This window comes from Hylobates moloch, unplaced genomic scaffold (genome assembly GCF_009828535.3).
Source record: "Hylobates moloch isolate HMO894 unplaced genomic scaffold, HMol_V3 SCAFFOLD_1, whole genome shotgun sequence".
Lineage (NCBI taxonomy): Eukaryota > Metazoa > Chordata > Mammalia > Primates > Hylobatidae > Hylobates > Hylobates moloch.
In genome coordinates, this window is record NW_026652276.1 from 13836038 (window position 1) to 13855242 (window position 19205).

General features: G+C 40.2%; 1 protein-coding gene across 3 annotated transcripts in view; it reads right to left on the reverse strand.

Annotated features, from left to right (window-relative positions):
- The window catches only part of DAW1 (dynein assembly factor with WD repeats 1), a 52225-nt gene that overhangs the window by 20061 nt on the left and 12959 nt on the right, over positions 1-19205 (reverse strand). For all 3 annotated transcript variants that reach the window (XR_009215701.1, XM_058446851.1, XM_032753306.2), the window contains exons 2-6: positions 18259-18331; positions 12779-12923; positions 11468-11526; positions 8874-8996; positions 4436-4535 (exon numbers count right to left, since the gene is read on the reverse strand). Coding sequence is in view for 2 of the 3 variants with exons in the window: in XM_058446851.1 (XP_058302834.1) it covers positions 4436-4535; positions 8874-8996; positions 11468-11526; positions 12779-12923; positions 18259-18331 (500 nt within the window). In the remaining variant the exon portion in view is untranslated. The remainder of the gene's footprint in view (positions 1-4435; positions 4536-8873; positions 8997-11467; positions 11527-12778; positions 12924-18258; positions 18332-19205) is intronic.

The window sequence follows — 19205 nt, forward strand, 5'->3', positions numbered from 1 at the left end:
GTATTATCTTCTCTAGAAGACTCAGCACCAATTCACCAATCCAGGGTCACAATTTCCCTTCCCCCCGCTCCCCCAGAAGATCTTTTATCTTATTGAGACATCTGCCTTTTCTCCTGCTCCATCCTCCCCATTCAACTGACACCCTGGAAGCATCACTCCTGCCAGCATCCTCGACACTCTTAGTCCCTATGTATCTGATGCACCTTTCATACAAACTCCTAACATTAACTTTTATCAGGCAAGGATTTTATCCAATCATTCACCTCCCTGCCTCATCACCCAGCCGAGGTAGCTTAAGAGAACTGCACAGAAAGTTACTGGTATTGCTCATTCATGCCTCTGTCCTCAATAGAATCCTCAGCACCATTCCCTACTTTGTTTAAAATGCCTCTGGCTCCATACATTCTTCCATTCCCCACTCTTGCCTCTACTTCCATCCTCACCCCTCCTCAACAGACAACCTGGCCTCCTACCACTTCCCCGAGAAAACTCTCCTGTCAGGTAGGAACTTCCCCACTTGGATCTTACTTTCCTTCCCTTCAGTCTCAGATGCAGAGGGATCCTTCCACCCATTCTAAGACCCTGTTCCCTGCACACCTAAGGGAGATGCACCCACTAGCTTTTCCTTCCCTCTAGACTAGATCCTGTAAATATGTTTGAGTAAATCCTCCCTTGATTTTATGTACCCCTCTTAACTACTCTTCTTCCTCCTTTACAACCAAATTTCTTGGGAAACAGTCTACCATCATTTTTGTCCATCTTCTGCTCACTCTTCAACTCTTCTGAAACCACTCTGGCTAAATGTCCAATCCAGGTTTGGCCGGTCATCCCGCTTAACCTCCCTGACATCTGCAGCACTGACTCCTTTGTTCTCTAGTTTCCATCTCTTTCTTCTTTTTTGTATCATTTGAAGTTCTCTCTTCTCCATCCTCCCAAGATTCTGTCAGTCCCTCTCCATACTCTACCTTTTCCTCTGGGCAATTTCAATTGCTCATTGGTTTCTACTGCCACCCAGATGCCAGTGACTCATGCATCCATGTCTCTTTCCCAGACCTCACTGCTCAGTTCCAGCCCCAAAGAGCCAACTGCTAAATGGATGCCTCTGTCTGGCTATCACACAGGCAGCTTATATCAATCTAAGACACAAAAGTCATATCGATGCAAACCTGTTCCTCCTCTTTTATGCACAGAATTGGTGAATGGCACTGCCCATCATACAAGCACAAAATCAGGGAATCCATCCTGGGTTCCCCTTTTCTTTTATGCCTCACAACTACTTAGTAACAAACTTCTAATCACATTCTCTTCATCTATCTTTACAACAGGACTTCATCATTTTTCACCTGGATTTCAGCAAGATCCCCAACTGGCCGATAACTCTGATTTTACCACCCTCCCATTTCTTTTTCACAGTGCCACAAAAATAATCTTTCCAAAGAGCACAGCTGATCGTACCATCTCCTAGCCAAAAGGTCTCAACAGTATGGCATTACCTACAAAATAAAATCCAATTCCTTAGCATAGTATTATAACCTCCTGCATACTATGGCCCTTGCCTGCCTCTCCTACTTGAATTGCTCACACCCTGTGATCTGAATTTGAATGGGCTATAGGTGTGCCAAGGCATGGACACTTTTAACCCAGGCAGCTGGGCAGCAGCAGGGATCCTTGCCCATCACCTCTGGCCACGCACAGCAGGCAGCTCCCTTCAGTGTGCTGCAAATCCACAGTCGCATATTCTGCACATGCCACCACATGGAGGGTCAGGACGTTCTGCTCTGATCACACAGAGCCACCTGAGTTTCAGGCACACATCACTGTTTCATACCTCTTTTCAGCATTTTCCAGGGCTGCTCGCTCTGCCTGGAATGCACATGCCACCCCTCTGGGAAGTGTTTCCTGAACAGCTTTCCTTGGCTCAGGAGGCCACACTGCTCCCTCTGTGTCCACACTGAAATCCCCATCCACTTCTGACACTTACAACGCATCTTTCAACTTATCCATTGACGCTTTTACTCCTTCTATGTAAGAATTGTGTCTGATTCTCTCAGGTACCCTAAGCATGTAGGCCAGGGCTCCACACATGGTCAATATTTAATAAATATTTATGGGATGGACGTTGTTGACTGTGAAAAAGATGAATGTCTCCCTAGGAATTATATCTAAAGAAAATATTCCCCAAAATCTAAAGGAGTGTGGAAAAATGGTCACACTCTAAGGACACACATTATGCTTTTCTTTGACTTTGGGCAAGTTACTGAAGCTTTCAATGCCTCAGTACCCTACTCTGTAAAATGGGGAAATACCTTCCTCTTAAAGGTTGCTATGAGGCACAACTAAGCTAATATCTGTCTATGTAAAGGGGCTTATGACAGTGCCTCTCAAACAGCAAGTGCTGTCAAAGGGTCAGTTATGTTTCACTGCAGTATTCCCAGTCACTAGCAAAGTACCTTCAACATAGCGTGAGTTCTTTATGGATGAATATACCATGAATTTTCAGGATGAGTGTAAGTAAATTTTACTTCTAAAATAAGCAGCTTGTTTTTGTTCTTGTTTTAAGGTGCACATAAATAAGCAGGATACAGGACCCTTTCCCATCTCCAGGTACTTTCCTTATCCTCAAGATATATTTCCAAGCATTCCACAGTCTGTCCTACGTATCTTGTTCCTAAGTTCCAGGGTGGGCGTGAGTGCTAGCACTTGAACACTGCTGGCAGATTGGCTGTCACCAGCTATTCACAAAAGCTGTCGCCACTGTGGCTTAATTTTCCTCTCTCCACCCCTGTATGTTCTTGTTTGCTTTTTCTGGTTCACAGCAGGTATCTTTTTTTCCAGTGAATATTGAGGTTAAAAGACCCACCACTCTTTGTTATCCATTTCCCTCTTCATCTAATAATAGTCATTAGCACATTCTTTTTATGTCTCTGTTCAATTCAAAAAGGACTGAGCTATATTTCCCCACTGACAATTATGGAAGAGGTGGTTATATTTTGTTTCCTGCTTTAGCCTTTTCTCTCTTTGACCCTTAAAAGTCTCTATTATTTTTATACTACTACTGCATTGGTAAAGTGAGTACCTTCTATTTGTGGATTCTCTTTTGGTATTATCCACGTAAGAGTAACTTCAAAGTACAACAAGGGAAGTGAGTTAAATATCTAAAGAATCATTCTACCTAATGAAGGCCAGAAATGGAGGGAAAGGGGTGATCCCCATTAACAGGCCAAAACATAACTTGGGGATTTGTTAAAATCAGATCAATTTTTCCTTATTTAAATCTTTGATTAAAACCATTTAAGGTATTACTAATCATTAGGAGCAGCAGCCTGTTTATTTTTCAGCACTGTCATCTGTTCTTATGGAATGCCAATTATTACACTAATTGTTATCAGATACATCTCAGAACTGGTCAAGGACAAGGGCTTCCTGATAGTGAAAGCTGTTTCAAGTATCAGACTATTTAGGCAAATTTGAGCTCTAATGATATACAGAGAACAATCAGCCTAAATATTTAAATATTTCACATAGTAGTTTAAAAATTATTTTAAAAACTGTTTTTATAACTTAACTGACCCTCATTGAGTCAGTACTTTAAAGAAAAGTCAATGAAAAAGAAAAAGTAAGATTGGTTATTATATTTCTAAATTTATCATATTACGTGTCTACTTAGTCAATGCAGGGTACAATTCTTTATAGAATCTGCAAGATATTAACTAGAGTAATTTTTAAATTGTATCAGTACCACCACATAAATATAGGCAGACTAAAAGCATGGGGTAGAATTTGAAAATTAATTATAAAAGTAGCCCCATTACTTTTATAATAGAATCCTAAAAAGAAATAGCAACATAAAATATAATAATAAGGCCGGGCGCGGTGGCTCCCGCCTGTAATCCCAGCACTTTGGGAGGCCAAGGCGGGCGGATCACGAGGTCAAGAGATGGAGACCATCCTGGATAATACGGTGAAACCCCGTCTCTATTAAAAATACAAAAAATTGGCCAGGCACGGTGGCTCACGCTTGTAATCCCAGCACTTTGGGAGGCCGAGGCGGGCGGATCACGAGGTCAGGAGATCGAGACCACAGTGAAACCCCGTCTCTACTAAAAATACAAAAAAATTAGCCGGGCGTGGTGGCGGGCGCCTGTAGTCCCAGCTACTCGGAGAGGCTGAGGCAGGAGAATGGCGTGAACCCGGGAGGCGGAGCTTGCAGTGAGCCGAGACTGCGCCACTGCACTCCAGCCTGGGCGAAAAAAAAAAAAAAAAAATACAAAATTAGTGGGTCATGGTGGGTCCTGTAGTCCAATTTTGGAGGTGAGGCAGAGGCAGAGCTTGCAGTGAGCCGAGATTGCGCCACTGCACTCCAGCCTCGGTGACAGAGCGAGACTCCGTCTCAAAGGAAAAAAAATATATATATATATATATTAAATATACTCACTATTTCTGCTGTATGACCCTTGAAGGTATGGTAACATTTTCCTGTTTCTACACTCCAGAGTTTACAAGTTTTATCAAAGGACCCAGTGGCGATTTTGTCACTAAGATTTAAAAGAAATGTGGATTATTAAAAAAAAAAGACACATTATAAAATAAACTGAACTAAGATAAGAGATATTAATACATGAGTAAAAAATTTACTTCACTTCTAAAGCTATAAGCAATCTTAAATTTGTTTCAGTGGATAATAAAATAAAAATCTAATTTTTGAGTGGTATCAATTTACACATTTAATTTTAAAGGTTTTATATTAAAGTTATAGGTATATTTGTTTGGGATTATAACCATTTTTAAAATGAGTTTAATGAATGTAGCAAAAGGTTTAGTTTAGAAAATTACTTACAAATTAAAATAAATAATGTATAGTATGAACTGTGTAAACATAGAAAAATTCTGTTAATAAGTATATGGAAAAGAATAACACTGAATGTAAAAGAAAAATGAAAAAAAATAAATCACATTAAAAATACAGTTAATAAGGTTTTGAGAATTTAGACAGTGCTTGTCCTCTTAAGGAAATGCCTATATTATTCCAGTTGTAAGGGGGCTTAGAAAGGAAATACAAAGACTTCAGCCACTTTCAACTAAGAGGCTTCTCATATTGACTGGGGGGCAGGGCTATCATCAACATCTAACAAGCAAGAGTAGATTACCCTGTATGGCCTTTGATCTTGGAACTAAAACCTTTTCTTTTAACCCTGGCTTACATCTGTCTTTTATACCAGCTCTTCAAGATGTTCACCCAACTGGATTATCATTTACGGTACAAGCTTGTTTTCCCAAAGTGTAAGAGATCTCACGACCCAACACATATATCCTAAAGCAGACTAGAAGCACATATATCCTAAAGCAGACTAGAAATGTATATTTATCCAGACTAACACTGATGCCTTGATTCTCCCCCTTGTCCCAGGACACCCATATTTCTATAGTGTCTACGTGGTCTCTCAGACTAAAGCAAAATGGCACCCTCTTTGCCAATGCTCCAAGGGCAGCTTGTACTGGCAAACACTCACCCACCCAAAGCTTGCTAACAGAGTATCCCACCTGACTTTCTCCTCTGGCTTCCAGCCCAGGGCATTTTACTTCAGCTGCTGATGTCTTCCAATGTGTGCTCAAGATAAGCTCAAAGGCCTGTGCTTTTTTTTTTTTCCCTTTGAGACAGAATTTTATTCTGTCACCCAGGCTGGAATTCAGTGGTGCGATCTCAGCTCACTGCAACCTCAACCTCCAAAGCTGAAGCAATCCTCCCACCACAGCCTCCCGAGTAGCTTGGACTACAGGCACATGTCACCATGCTTGGCTAATTTTTTTTTATTTTTTTGTAGAGATGAGGTATCACTATGTACATTCTTTATCAGTTCCCTCAATTCATTTTTCCATCCTTCCTGACCCTAAAATATATGAGTCTGGAGTTGCTGTTGTTTCCTGACTAATACCTATTCTATCACAAACTGTTCTCTATATCCACATGACACCACATTATGGAAGATATCTCTCATGTCAATGTGTTTGAGAATTACTTTATTGAATCAAAGCTTACTTCTGCCCTAAGGTATAAAGCAGATAAACAGTAAATTGGTTGAAGTTTTTCTTTTCTCTCTTTCTCTCATACACACACACACACACACACACACACACACACACACACTCCCTCTTATTCTTTGGTGATTGTGTTGAATTTATGCTACTGAAACCCAATGACCCCAAAGTACAATGAGAAACACTGCATTCACACATACATAAATCATCAGGTGATGATAACTGATTGGACAAGTGGGTTTTTCATCAGGGGCTCTTGGTAGAATTCAGTTGAAGAGTCAAAAAGTATCCCTCACCTCCCCAACAAGAGAAAACTTCATTCTCAGATAGACACCCAAACACATCATGTTTGTTAAGTAGACTATTAAAGGATATGGCATTATGTTATAGAGAATATCCTTTAAATAGCATTGCAATGAAAGTAGGAATTATACCAGATGTAAAATAGTGTCATTTATAATTTCAATAAAATCTTTATCTTTTCATAAGCTGGTATAATAAGGTATTATAAAAACTGTCATTCTCTGGCATATAAAAATGCATAGATCAAAGTTAAATTTTCTAAAACTTCATTGGAATGTTTAATCGTTTTAATATACCAATTTAAGTTGGTGCCATCACAATTAACATGTTTTGAAAGGGTATTACATTTTTCAAAGATATTATATTGGCACCCTAGATATCAAGTTTTTTAACTATAGTATAAAATGTCTATTCTAAGTGTATCAAATTTTTATGAAATTCCTCTATTCTTCCTGCCCCTACCCAGGCAATGAGTGTATTATGGTATCATGAGTGTATTATGGTATCATGAGTGTATTGTCATATCTGCATCCTAAATGACCTCCTTGTGTCTTGTTTCTTCTCACATCCAAACCTTCTGACCTCTTCTCTCTGCCAGAGCTATCCTTCTATTTAAAACATCACTTTCATTGTTCCACTTTTTGTTCCCAAACCTTGATGGCAACTCAGTCCTATAAGACAGAGTTTAAACTCCACTGAACGCTCTGACCTCACACACTTCTGTTTCTCAACATGAAATGCTCACTTCAGAGACTGGCCACTGAGTCACTGCAGAGACTGGCCACTGAGTCACTACAGAGAGTGGCCACTGAGTGTGCCTGATGAATCCCCTCCTGGAGACACTGAGCTGCTGAGGTCTCTTTGCCCCCTGTGTTCTCTCCACTGCTCACCACCCTCCATTCTTCTGGCATCTGCTTTCGGCTCACACCATCACTAAAGTCACACTGTGACTCTCACCAGGAGAAATCACAGTGATCACTTTCTCATCTTAATTGTTAAATCATTTACTGTTTTTGTTCTAGTCATCATAACACTATAGTAAATGAACCATATTTATAGACCCAGCTTAATTTATGGAAAAATTAATTTAGCATGTGCAATCATGAAAAAATACATGCCTGTCTAAAAAAGGTATACTCCACTAGACATAAATATATATTTATTTGCCAATCTAGAGGCCACTGTCTTTCTTTGACTATGCATCAGCTAAGTGGAGTTCACCATCTGTCTTTCGGAAATCGTATCAAACCTCTACAATATCTAGTTTTCTTGTCTTTCAAGTGGAATGAGAACTTAAAGAACTTAAACATACGTGCAGAACAATCTGAGTGCAGAATTTTTCTAGATTTTGACAGTGTGCTTTCCAATTGAACATTGATCTCTTCCACAATTTCATTCAGTTGTGAAACAATTTTTCAAAGATTTGCCTTATTTATGCTTCCCTAGAAAAGACCAGCTTTCTTTTCACACTCATATTTTATTGGTTTATGTAATATTTAGTTAAATTACACGTTATGTTACACAATTACAATTGAAAGTACAACCAACATAAGCATATCGGTTGACAAATACAACTAACTCTTGATCAGCTTAGAACCTAACCAGTGGGAGGAGAGTGCCCATTCCAGTGGGTATCTTCATTGCTACAGACGTTCAGGGTGCCATGGGAATCTGCAGTGTGTCATGAGGAAGAATGGAGGACACTGGGTAATCTCCTGTCCATTATCTAGAGGTTGGTTTAAAAATACTTCTGTTGTACTTGGTACTGTTATTTAGCATGTTGCCACACACATTTTTTTCCTGCCTGGCAAGACTGTAAATTAACTTCTAAATGAAGTAAACCATGCTGTGTGTGTATGTCACATTCCCCCAGAGGCACCAGCGCAGAGCTGTGAACATCAATGGGTAGTGCCTGTCAGAACTCCCAAGGATTTAGAGTCAAGTCTTGCCTGAGCATGAACTCCAGCTCTCCTCTTTACTATCGTGCGATCCTTGGAAGCATACTTGAACACTGTATTCTTATTTTTTTTTTTTTAAAGACAGAGTCTCACTCTGTTGCCCAGACTGGAGTGCAATGGTGCAATCTCAGCTCACTGCAACCTCTGCCTCCTGGGTTCAAGTGATTCCCCTGCCTCAGCCTCCTGAGTAGCTGGGACTACAGGCATGTGCCACCATACATTACATACATTAGCCCAGCTAATTTTTGTATTTTTAGTAGAGATGGGGTTTCACCACGTTGGCCAGGCTGATCTCAAACTCTTGAGCTCAAGTGATCCACCGCCTCAGCCTCCCAAAGTGCTGGGATTACAGGCGTGAGCCACCGCGCCCAGCCTTAAACCTTGTATTCTACATGAGGATATTGATAGCTAACCCAAAGACCCTTTTAAGCTTTGAAGGAGGTATTTAAAAGGCTTCCAAAGCACATACCAAGCACTCAATAAATTCAGACCTCTTGTCTTCTTCCCTTTCTCCCCAAGCAGATGGAGGGATGAATAAATGAATTAATAAACAAATAAGTGAAGGGATGAACACACCCATAAGGATTGTTGAATGCTATGGCATAAACCACATTCTTGTGGCCCTCCAGGGTGTTCAGCTCCTCTCCAGACGCAGTTTCCCAGAGCTTGCACGTCCAATCGTAGCTTCCTGTGATAAAGCTAACACAAGGAATATAAACACGTTGCAGGGAAGAATGGCAGTGTGTTAATAAAGACTTCATGTTTTACCTGAAGGATAGTAACTCTGTTTATTATGCTGTTTGTTTGTTTGTTTGAGAGAGAGTCTCACTCTGTCACTCAGGCTGGAGTGCAATGGCGTGGTCTTGGCTCACTGCAACATCTGCCTCACAGGTTCAAGCAATTCTCCCGCCTCAGCCTTTTGAGTAGCTGGGATTACAGGCACCCACAACCACGCATGGCTATATTATTGTGTGTGATTTTAGTAGAGATGGGGTTTCACCATGTTGGCCAGACTGGTCTTGAACTACTGACCTTAGGTGACCCACCCGCCTCAGCCTCCCAAAGTGCTGGGGTTACAGGTGTGACACACCACGCCTGGCCTATTATGCTTTTTACAGTGGAAATCATGTGTGCAGAACAAAAAGTTAAATTGAGAACAATGTCTAAATTGTGATATATTCCATTGTTCCCCCCCAACCCCCACCCCACCCCCAAGACAGAGTCTTGCTCTGTCGCCCAGGCTGGAGTACAGTGGTGCCATCTCAGCTCACTGCAACCTCTGCCTCTGGGGTTCAAGTGATTATCCTGCCTCAGCCTCCCAAGTAGCTAGGATTGGAGGCATGCCACCACACCTGTCTAATTTTTTTTTTATTTTTAGTAGAGACAGGGTTTCACCGTGTTGGCCAGGCTGGTCTCCAACTCCTGACCTCATGATCTGCCCACCTCGGCCTCCCAAAGTGCTGGGATTACAGGCGTGTGCCACCACACCTGGCCTATATTCTGTTTAATAAACAAATGAATGGTTCCTTTAACATAGCTATTCTCCTACAGGAATAGTGAATAGAGTATAATGTAAAATAGCAGCATCTTAATCATTCTTTCAATATTCAATTAGGAAAGAGACTTTCTCTCTAAAGTATCTCTGAAATCAAAATATTGCTTCAAAAGTATAACAAAAATATATTTCCCCAGCACAGAAAACAATCTACAAAATTGAAAAGCCAGTCTGAATGTCAAGTGGCAACAAGAAAAGGTGAAGAAAAGTCTAATAGCAAAACTCAACTGAACAGGCAGGTTGACAAGACAAGGTATCTTTGATTCTGTCCTAGGTATTTTCCTTCTACCATCTTCTGCCACAGACTTCCTCTACTTTTGGAAAGATGCAAACTCACATTTGCAACTATACACATATATACTATAGATAATTTTATGGGTCGAAATATATGCCCTCAAAATTTATATGTTGAAGTCCTAATCCCCCAGAACCTTAGAATGTGAATTTATTTGGAAATAAGGTCATTGCGGATATAATTATTAATAGTTAAGTTAGGGCTGGGCGTGGTGGCTCACGCCTATAATCCCAGCACTTTCGGAGGCCAAGTTGGGCAGATCACCTGAGGTCAGGTGTTTGAGACCAGGCTGACCAACATGGAGAAACCCCATCTCTGCTAAAAATACAAAAAATTAGCCGGGCATGGTGATGGGCACCTGTAATCCCAGCTACTCGGGAGGCTGAGGCAGGATAATCGCTTGAACCGGGGAGCTGGAGGCTGCAGTGAGCTGAGATTGCGCCACTGCACTCCAGCCTGAGCAACAAGAGTGAAACTCCACCTCAAAAAAAAAAAAATAGTTAAGTTAGGATGAGATCATGTCGCAGTAGGATGGGCCCTAATTCAATACATCCTTATAAGAACGGGCCATATAGACACAGACACGCACAGGGAAAACCATGTGAAGATGAGGACAGAGCTCAGGGTGATGCTTCTCCACACCAAAGATTGCCAGCAAACCACCAGAAGCTACAGGAGCTGTGGAACAGCTTCTTTCCCACGGCCTCAGAAAGAACTGACCCTGATGACACCTTGACATCTGACCTCTAACCTCCACAACTGTGACACAATACATTTTGGTTGTGTAAGCCACTCAGTTTGTGCTACTTTATAATGGAAGCCCTTAGCAAACTGCTTATTTTATGTCTATTTTATGTTTATTTTATGTCTGTAGGTCAAGAGGAGACTTCTCCTTCATCTCTCCTACCTAGCACGTCAGCTCCCAAGCTGATCACAGCCATGCTCTCAACAGACTTGAAGCTGCTGTTCGCCATACCCCAAATCACTGACCCAGATGGAGAATGTCTGCTCTGAATAGACTGATCACAACCAATCAAGTTAGACATGAGGCCACACTGCCCGACTCATTCCCGAGTTGAGTCCTTCAGCAGCTACATTTGCTGAGAACCCAATGTGCCTCCCATTCACTGCGGCACAAATACGACAGAAAACTCAGATTAGAAGAGTGGGAGAAAGGGCTTATATTTCTCCTCAGTATCCAAGAGGGTACTGAAATCAGAAAAATGAATATATTATGTACTTAGCTAACTGGAATCTTTGATAAATAAACACAGAAATTTGTTTCATTGCTAAAAATTAGACATAAAAAAAGAATCTTACCATGAGCCCGATTTGTTAAGTGCAACATTAGTCAGTGGCAATATATGTGCTTTGAGAACCTTCAGTGAAAGAAAACACCATTTTTTAGACTCAAACCAAATTAAATTTGTTAGTTATCACTTCAAACCAATGAAGACATTCAATTTTGTCTTAATTATACATCAGAAACGGGCAATATCCGATTTACCTTTAGACAGTGCTTTGTGGTATCTTATTGATAGCACTAATTTGTAACATTTTCTTTTACATATGGCATATGGTTTTGTATATATGTATAAACTGGGTATATAGGCAATACACTAAATATGTTTCAATAAAGATTTGACAATGTATTATGATTTTATGAGTCCTGAAGCTCCTTTAGTGTCAGAATATGCCTTCTTTATCTTTCAATCTCTACATCTAACATACAGTGAATGTTTAATGAATATTTATTGAATGCATGCATATACATAAATTGGACAATCTATTAAGAGTGATTGGCTGAGCTGGGACAGTCCAAGTTATGTCTGTTACCAAAATGTAACTATTAATAGCATCTACTTTCACTATCAAAAATGTTCCCTTTGGAGAATAAATTGAGACACGCTAGTTATACAGCTCATATTTGAAATTAAACAGTGCCACCTACTGGACAAAGAAATGTTACAAGACTATAACATCCTCTTCCAGAAACGAATGCCTGGGTATTTTATATCAGGTGAGTCTATAACTAACAATTATATGTTGTTATCATAATTATATTTAAATCATAAAAGATAAAAGCAGTGTAATATGAAGTAATTCTAAGATAATGACAAAGGAAAATTAAAAGCTTTGCTTGAGGTACTAAACGACTATATTTGCTATATTTAATCATCAAAAAACTATTTAAAAAGCATATTTACATCACATTAAAATTATATGACATACAAATAAATAATTTACTGAAATATGGTTTAGTTCACATGAAAGCAGAAAATATGAAATGTTGACTTGTCATAAAACACAACTTCTTAATGTTACTTTAACTAGAAAAAACTTTAGTTATTCCATAACTTAAAACTATCTTAATAATAATAACCCTTTAAATTTATCATTATATGAAGAGTTGAAATCTTTATTTAACCTCTCAAGAAATAAGTGCTTTGGATTTCACTCATTCATTTAACAAATAATTATTGGGACAATCTTAGCAAACATACGTGAGGGATTACAATCAAACACTGACATGCATTTTTCATGAAAAAATATTTTTAGGGAAAGAAAAATTAATAAAATATCAATCATTTTGCTGAAATTCTTCTATCTGATTTTTTTAAAATCCATTACCTTAAAAAGATAGAATGTGTGATTGCTGTGCTGGCCGAGTTTCTCTTGTAACCTCTGTATCAAAAGTTTGACTTGCTCTGTTCGTGAAGCTGTGAGTAGAGGTTCTGCCTTCTGGATTTCTTCTACTAAAGCACTGACATCAGTACTGAAATACAACCAAAAAAAAAGTTTCTTTTATGTCAAAATTTGCATATACCTTTATTACATGAAGAATTGATTGTATTGCTTCATGAAGCACATTTATAAAATGTCAAAAACACCGTTATCTTTCCCAAGAGATATCTGGGGATATCTATTTACTATTTACAAATTAGTAAATAGATGATGGCAGGAAAGCAAGAAGCTTGGAATTTCTAAAACACGTTTTTCCAAAGCTGAGGCTTGTTTCGTGGAGGGTGTGCCAGGAGTCTAATGTTCTCACCTAGTGTTGTGGTTTGAATGTTTGCATCCACTCTAAAATTCATATTGAAACATGTTCACCAATGTCACAGCATTAAGAGGTGTGGCCTGAATAGGTAATTAAGTCACAATGTTGGAGCCCTTCTGAATGGGATTAGAAGCCCTGATAACAAGGCTTGACAAAGAGAGTTCATCCCTTTTGCCCGTCTGCCCTCTGCCATGTGAAGACGTAGCATCAAGGTGCCCTCCTGGAAGCAGAGTGCAACCCTCATCAGACACCAAACCTGTGGGGTCCTTGATCTTGGATTTCTCAGTCAGAACTATGAGAAATAAATAACTCTGTCTCAGGTCTTTTTTGTTATAGCAGCACAAAACGAATGAAGACACCTAGGAAGGCCTAGTCCATACTAGTTCTGAACATGAACTCTTTTACTTTCTTTCCTGTTTCTTTTGAATGAACATGTATTGAATGTTCCCAGCATCATACTTTTCACTTTACATATGTTCTCTTATTTAATCCTGTAACAATCTGCTAATGTAATGCTTTTATCATAATTATTTTAGAGATGAAGAAACTGAGGTTCAGAAAGATTAGATTTAAAGTATTTTAGGAAAAGAGAAAAATGCCTAACCATAAATTTAAAGCATCGTAAGACTAATATTAATATTTATTATAGACTAAAATATTGTTTCCCTGAAAGATAACTGGTCTGAAAAATATACAGATAGATTCAAATTTTCTCTAGCTTTCAAATAATTCATAGAAATTCTGAAAAATGTTGCTGGTACAGAATAATATTTGTTCAAAAAAAGGTATCAATGTATATACACCATGAAGCATCCAAAAAAGAGCCATTTTACAAATCATGTCACACACGTGTCTAGAAGATGCACTATGCAGGTTCCCCCACCTTTAAGAAAGAACTCAGGCCCAGAGTCAGGGTTGGAGCCTTTGTTGCCTGACAGCTTCTAGCTGCAGCTCTTTCAGGCTGTACCTTGGCATTCCAGGCCAAGGCTGCCTCTTCTCTGGTGGCTCTCCGTCCACAGCTGAGCAGGGGCAGAGCAAGAGCCTGGCCGTTTCTCCCTGTGACGCACTCCTCTAGCTGGCAAGTTTTGCTCCTGAGCTCCTCCAGATTGGCAGAGATTCTGTTGTCCCACCTCCTTCTGATCTTGCTTCTGCTTCATGCCCTGGACTGTCACAAGTGTCACTGCCCAATAAACCTTTGACTCACCCACCTCTGTCTCAGTATCCACTTCCCATGAATGTGGCCCCTGATAAGTATCCCCCCTTCACCTCATCAACAAACATTAAGCTCCAGTTTTGTGCAAGGCACCGAGCTAGGAACCTGCTCATTCAATTGACATTTATTGAGTTGGTACTATTGCTTTAGCACTGGGTGTGTAAAAGATATGGCCCCAGCTCCCAAGAAACATAATCTATTAGAGTAGGAGTGAATATTTTGAACAAAAATGAACCAAAAATGAACGGTCGTCCATAATGATGACTTGGATAAACCCTGAGATATTCCATTGTCAAAAAGATAATTAATTTCATAACAATTAAAAGGGTAAAAATGCCCCTTTGAAAAGTTTTCAACAACTTGTATAAAAATAGATTTCCTCGCAAGATCCAAATTGACCAGATAATCTAAATGCTCCAACCCTGCAGGATTTTCAGCAATAATTCCAGCATGTCATCTATGGTGCCAGTGTTTTTACAGGCACAATACTTCCAGATTCTTGCACAAAAATTAGAAATAAAATTCACACTTTTTTGAGACATTTATTTACTTTCTCATGTCACCAAAAGGTCGTGTTTATGAGTGGCTACACCTTATATCTCCTCAGGAAAGCATAGCACGATTGAGTGGCTATAGTTAATATGAAGACCTTCAAAGTGTTGAGTGCCTGGATTCACAGCCCACAAGTCCTTTTTGAAATCACCTCATAATTCATACTTTTTAGATATAAAAATCTGCGGTTTTGCAGGATGTCTAGCTAGAGGTTATTCTCTCATATAGAAGCTTATCTGTACCACTTGTGTGATGTTCTATGTTGTACAAGTTGTTTGTCAAACTAGACAAAAAGCCTATCAAGTGTAGGGACTATGATTAATATCTTTATAGCCTCTTATAGAATCTAACCCAGATTAGATTCTTACGTATGTGTCGAAGGTACATATACATAATTGTTGACTAAATAAACGAATGTCTCACCAAGAAACTTCCTGCATGCTAGCATAATCACACAAATCAATAACATGTTCCATTTACAAAAATTACAGGTTGGGTTTGATATTTGGCCTCAGCTTTCCTGAAAATAACAAAGATTGTTGTATTCAATGACACTATCTGTGCCACTGTTTATTCTTTGATTTTAAAAAAAATATCTGACAAAGGGCTAATATCCAGAATCTACAATGAACTCAAACAAATTGACAAGAAAAAAACAAACAACCCCATCAAAAAGTGGGCAAAGACATGAACAGACACTTCTCAAAAGAAGACATTTATGCAGCCAAAAAACACAGGAAAAAATGCTCATCATCACTGGCCATCAGAGAAATGCAAATCAAAACCACCATGAGATACCATCTCACACCAGTTAGAATGGCCATCATTAAAAAATCAGGAAACAACAGGTGCTGGAGAGGATGTGGAGAAATAGGAACACTTTTACACTGTTGGTGGGACTGTAAACTAGTTCAACCATTGTGGAAGTCAGTGTGGCGATTCCTCAGGAATCTAGAACTAGAAATACCATTTGACCCAGCCATCCCATTACTGGGTACATACCCAAAGGACTATAAATCATGCTGCTATAAAGACACATGCACACGTATGTTTATTGCAGCAAATATTCACAATAGCAAAGAGTTGGAACCAACCCAAATGTCCAGCAATGATAGACTGGATTAAGAAAATGTGGCACATATACACCATGGAGTACTATGCAGCCATAAAAAAGGATGAGTTCATGTCCTTTGTAGGGACATGGATGAAACTGGAAAACATCATTCTCAGTAAACTATCGCAAGGACAAAAAACCAAACAGCGCATGTTCTCACTCATAGGTGGGAATTGAACAATGAGAACTCATGGACACAGGAAGGGGAACATCACACTCTGGGGACAGTTGTGGGGTTGGGGGAGGGGGGAGGGACAGCATTAGGAGATATACCTAATGCTAAATGACGAGTTAATGGGTGCAGCAAACCAACACGGCACATGGATACATATGTAACAAACCTGCACATTGTGCACATGTACCCTAAAACCTAAAGTATAATAATAAAAAAAAAAAAAATTAAAAAAAATATATCTATTGACTACCTTCTTTGTGCCAAGCACCTGAAATAAGACTTGGACCCTTCGTAGACCATCAGCCTCTGAGCCATGCCCTATCCCCACCCTAGACAGGTGCTCCCAGAAACATCAAACCTCGCAAGTGGCAGCAACTCCAGGATGAAGAGAGCCCCTCTCTCATCAGCTATGATGCCAAGTGGACTCATTATAAAACTAGAGAGCAGCCCATATAAGAAAGCTCCTTTGCTTACAGTCTCAGGCCACAGACCTAAAACACAACATTTTTGTTTTGTTTCTTTTGTGATTCTTCACCCATTGACATTATTTTCACCTTATCTGAACTTAGGCTCTCACAGGATAATCACTAACCTGACTCTCTCTTGAAGTAGGATTTTTGTTTGTTTGTTTGTTTACAAAGACAGGGTCTTGCTATTTTGTGTTGCCCGGGCTGGTCTCAAACTCCTAGCCTGAAGTGATCCTCCTGCTTTGGTCTCCCAAGATGCTGGGATTATAGGTGTGAGCCACCACACTTGGCCTTGGCCTTGAAGTGGAGTTTTGTATGAGATTTCTTTTCTTTTTTTTTGAAGACAGAGTCTCACTTTGTCGCCCAGGTTGGAGTACAGTGCCGCGGTCTCAGCTCACTGCAACCTCTGCCTCCGGGGTTCAAGTGATTCTCCTCCCTTAGCCTCCTGAATAGCTGGGACTACAGGCATGCACCACCATGCCTGGCTAATTTTTGCATTTTTAGTAGAGATGGGGTTTCCTCATGTTGGCCAGGCTGGTCTCGAACTCCTGACCTCAAGTGACCCTGCTGCCTCAGCCTCCTAAAGTGCTGAAATTACAAGTGTGAGCAACCGCGCCCAGCTATTTGCATTAGATTTCCTAAAGAGAATGAACTCCGGGCATTATTACATCACAAGGGGTTTCCTCTGGGCTCATACCAAGCTTCAGTAATAGAGATTAGGTCTCCCTCTTCTGCCCCATGACAATTAATGAGGAGGAACATACGCAGTCAGCCCTATGAAGTATTTAATAAGAAAATAACAGGCTCAGTAATATTCTTAAAACTCAGTAACAAGTACTTCTCAAAAATGTAAAGGTCACTGGCTGGGCGCAGAGAATCGCTTGAACTCAGAAAGCGGAGGATGCAGTGAGCCGAGATCAGGCCACTGCACTCCAGACTGGGCAACAAGAGCAAAACTCTGTCTCAAAAAAAAAAAAAAAAAAAGGAAAAAAAAAGAAAGAAAGAAAGGTCAGCAAAAATAAGGGAAGTCTGAGAAACGGTCGCAGCTTAGGGAAGCTTAAGGACACATGATGGCTAAATGTCATGTGGGATTCTGGATGGAATCCTGGAACAGAAGAAAGGAATTAGGGAAAAACTAAGAAAACCTGAATAAAGTGGGCCTTAGCTAATAATTATGTATCATACTGGTTCATTAATCCTAATAAATGTACCTCACTAATCTGAGATATTAACATGAGGGGAATCTGGTGTGGAAACTCTACATTCACAGCCTTTCTAAAATTATAAACTAAAAGGTTTAATTTTTTTAAGACCTTAGAAAAAAAGAAAAGAGCGATGACCCTTTTCCCACTTCTTCATTCAGCAACAGCCTCAGGTACAACTCCCTGAAACAAACAGAAACTAACACACCACAGAAGAACAATGTTTTAAAAATAATGTATTATCTGCAGTTTACGCAGCTCATCCACACATCACTGTGTGTCAAGGCTGCTCCGTGAACATTTACTTGTTGAAGCCTACAGCTTACTTACCTGGGACCAAGATCAAGCAAATCTATGGACTTAGTCTTTAATTCTCCATGTTTTTCATATTCCAACATAATTCCTATAGAAATAAACAAACATGTTATAAAACACGATGACCACCTATGTCAAAAGTTAACCTGCCTTGCCACAGTTTTTTCCATTTTTATTTTTAAAATTCTTAATTTTTTAACAAAAAATAAGCAGTGATATCTAGTTCCAAAACAAGATCATGTAGACACACTTTTCCCCGGTCCTTCCCTCTAAATATAACTAAATACCCTTGAAATTGTCCAACAAACAATGATAAAATAATAGAAAGTCGGATGGAAGAAGGTAGACTGGCTATAGGTTTCAGGGCTTGAGGAATGACTACATGGTGAGATTCCTGGATTTTCTTTTTATCCCCGCACCCCACACCCCAAAACTAGGACAAGAGGGCCCTAATCCCTGCCCCACAAATGGGGCCCTTGCAAGCAGTTTGATCCCCCAGTGGAAGCTTGGGGCTGTTCTAGTTCCCACTGCACATGCTGGGCCCCAGCAGGCAGTTGGATCTGGCTGCAGCCCCATCAACAAAGTCCTGGGACCTCCCAGACCCCACTCCACAGCCAGGCCATTGGTGGATGGTCCTATCCACTTGCAAAAGGGGCAACGGTGACATCCAGGGATGTCTCAGACCTCACTCCACAACCAGGCGCTGAGGCAGCCTCAGCAAAGTCCTGCGTCTCCCTGCCTTCCAGCCAGCAGCATAATCAGGCCGGGAAGTGACCAGGAAGGTCACTCAGTGACAGCAGGCCCACTAGGGAAGCACCTTCTGCCCCCTGCAGGTGGCACCAGCAGTGACTGAGCAGGAGCCTTAGCAGTACCCTAAAAAACAAAGGACAGTAACATTGCAAGGGCCTAGGAAACTACACTGACACCGTTGGAACTAACGCCCGCAAAAGTAGCCCAAGAGC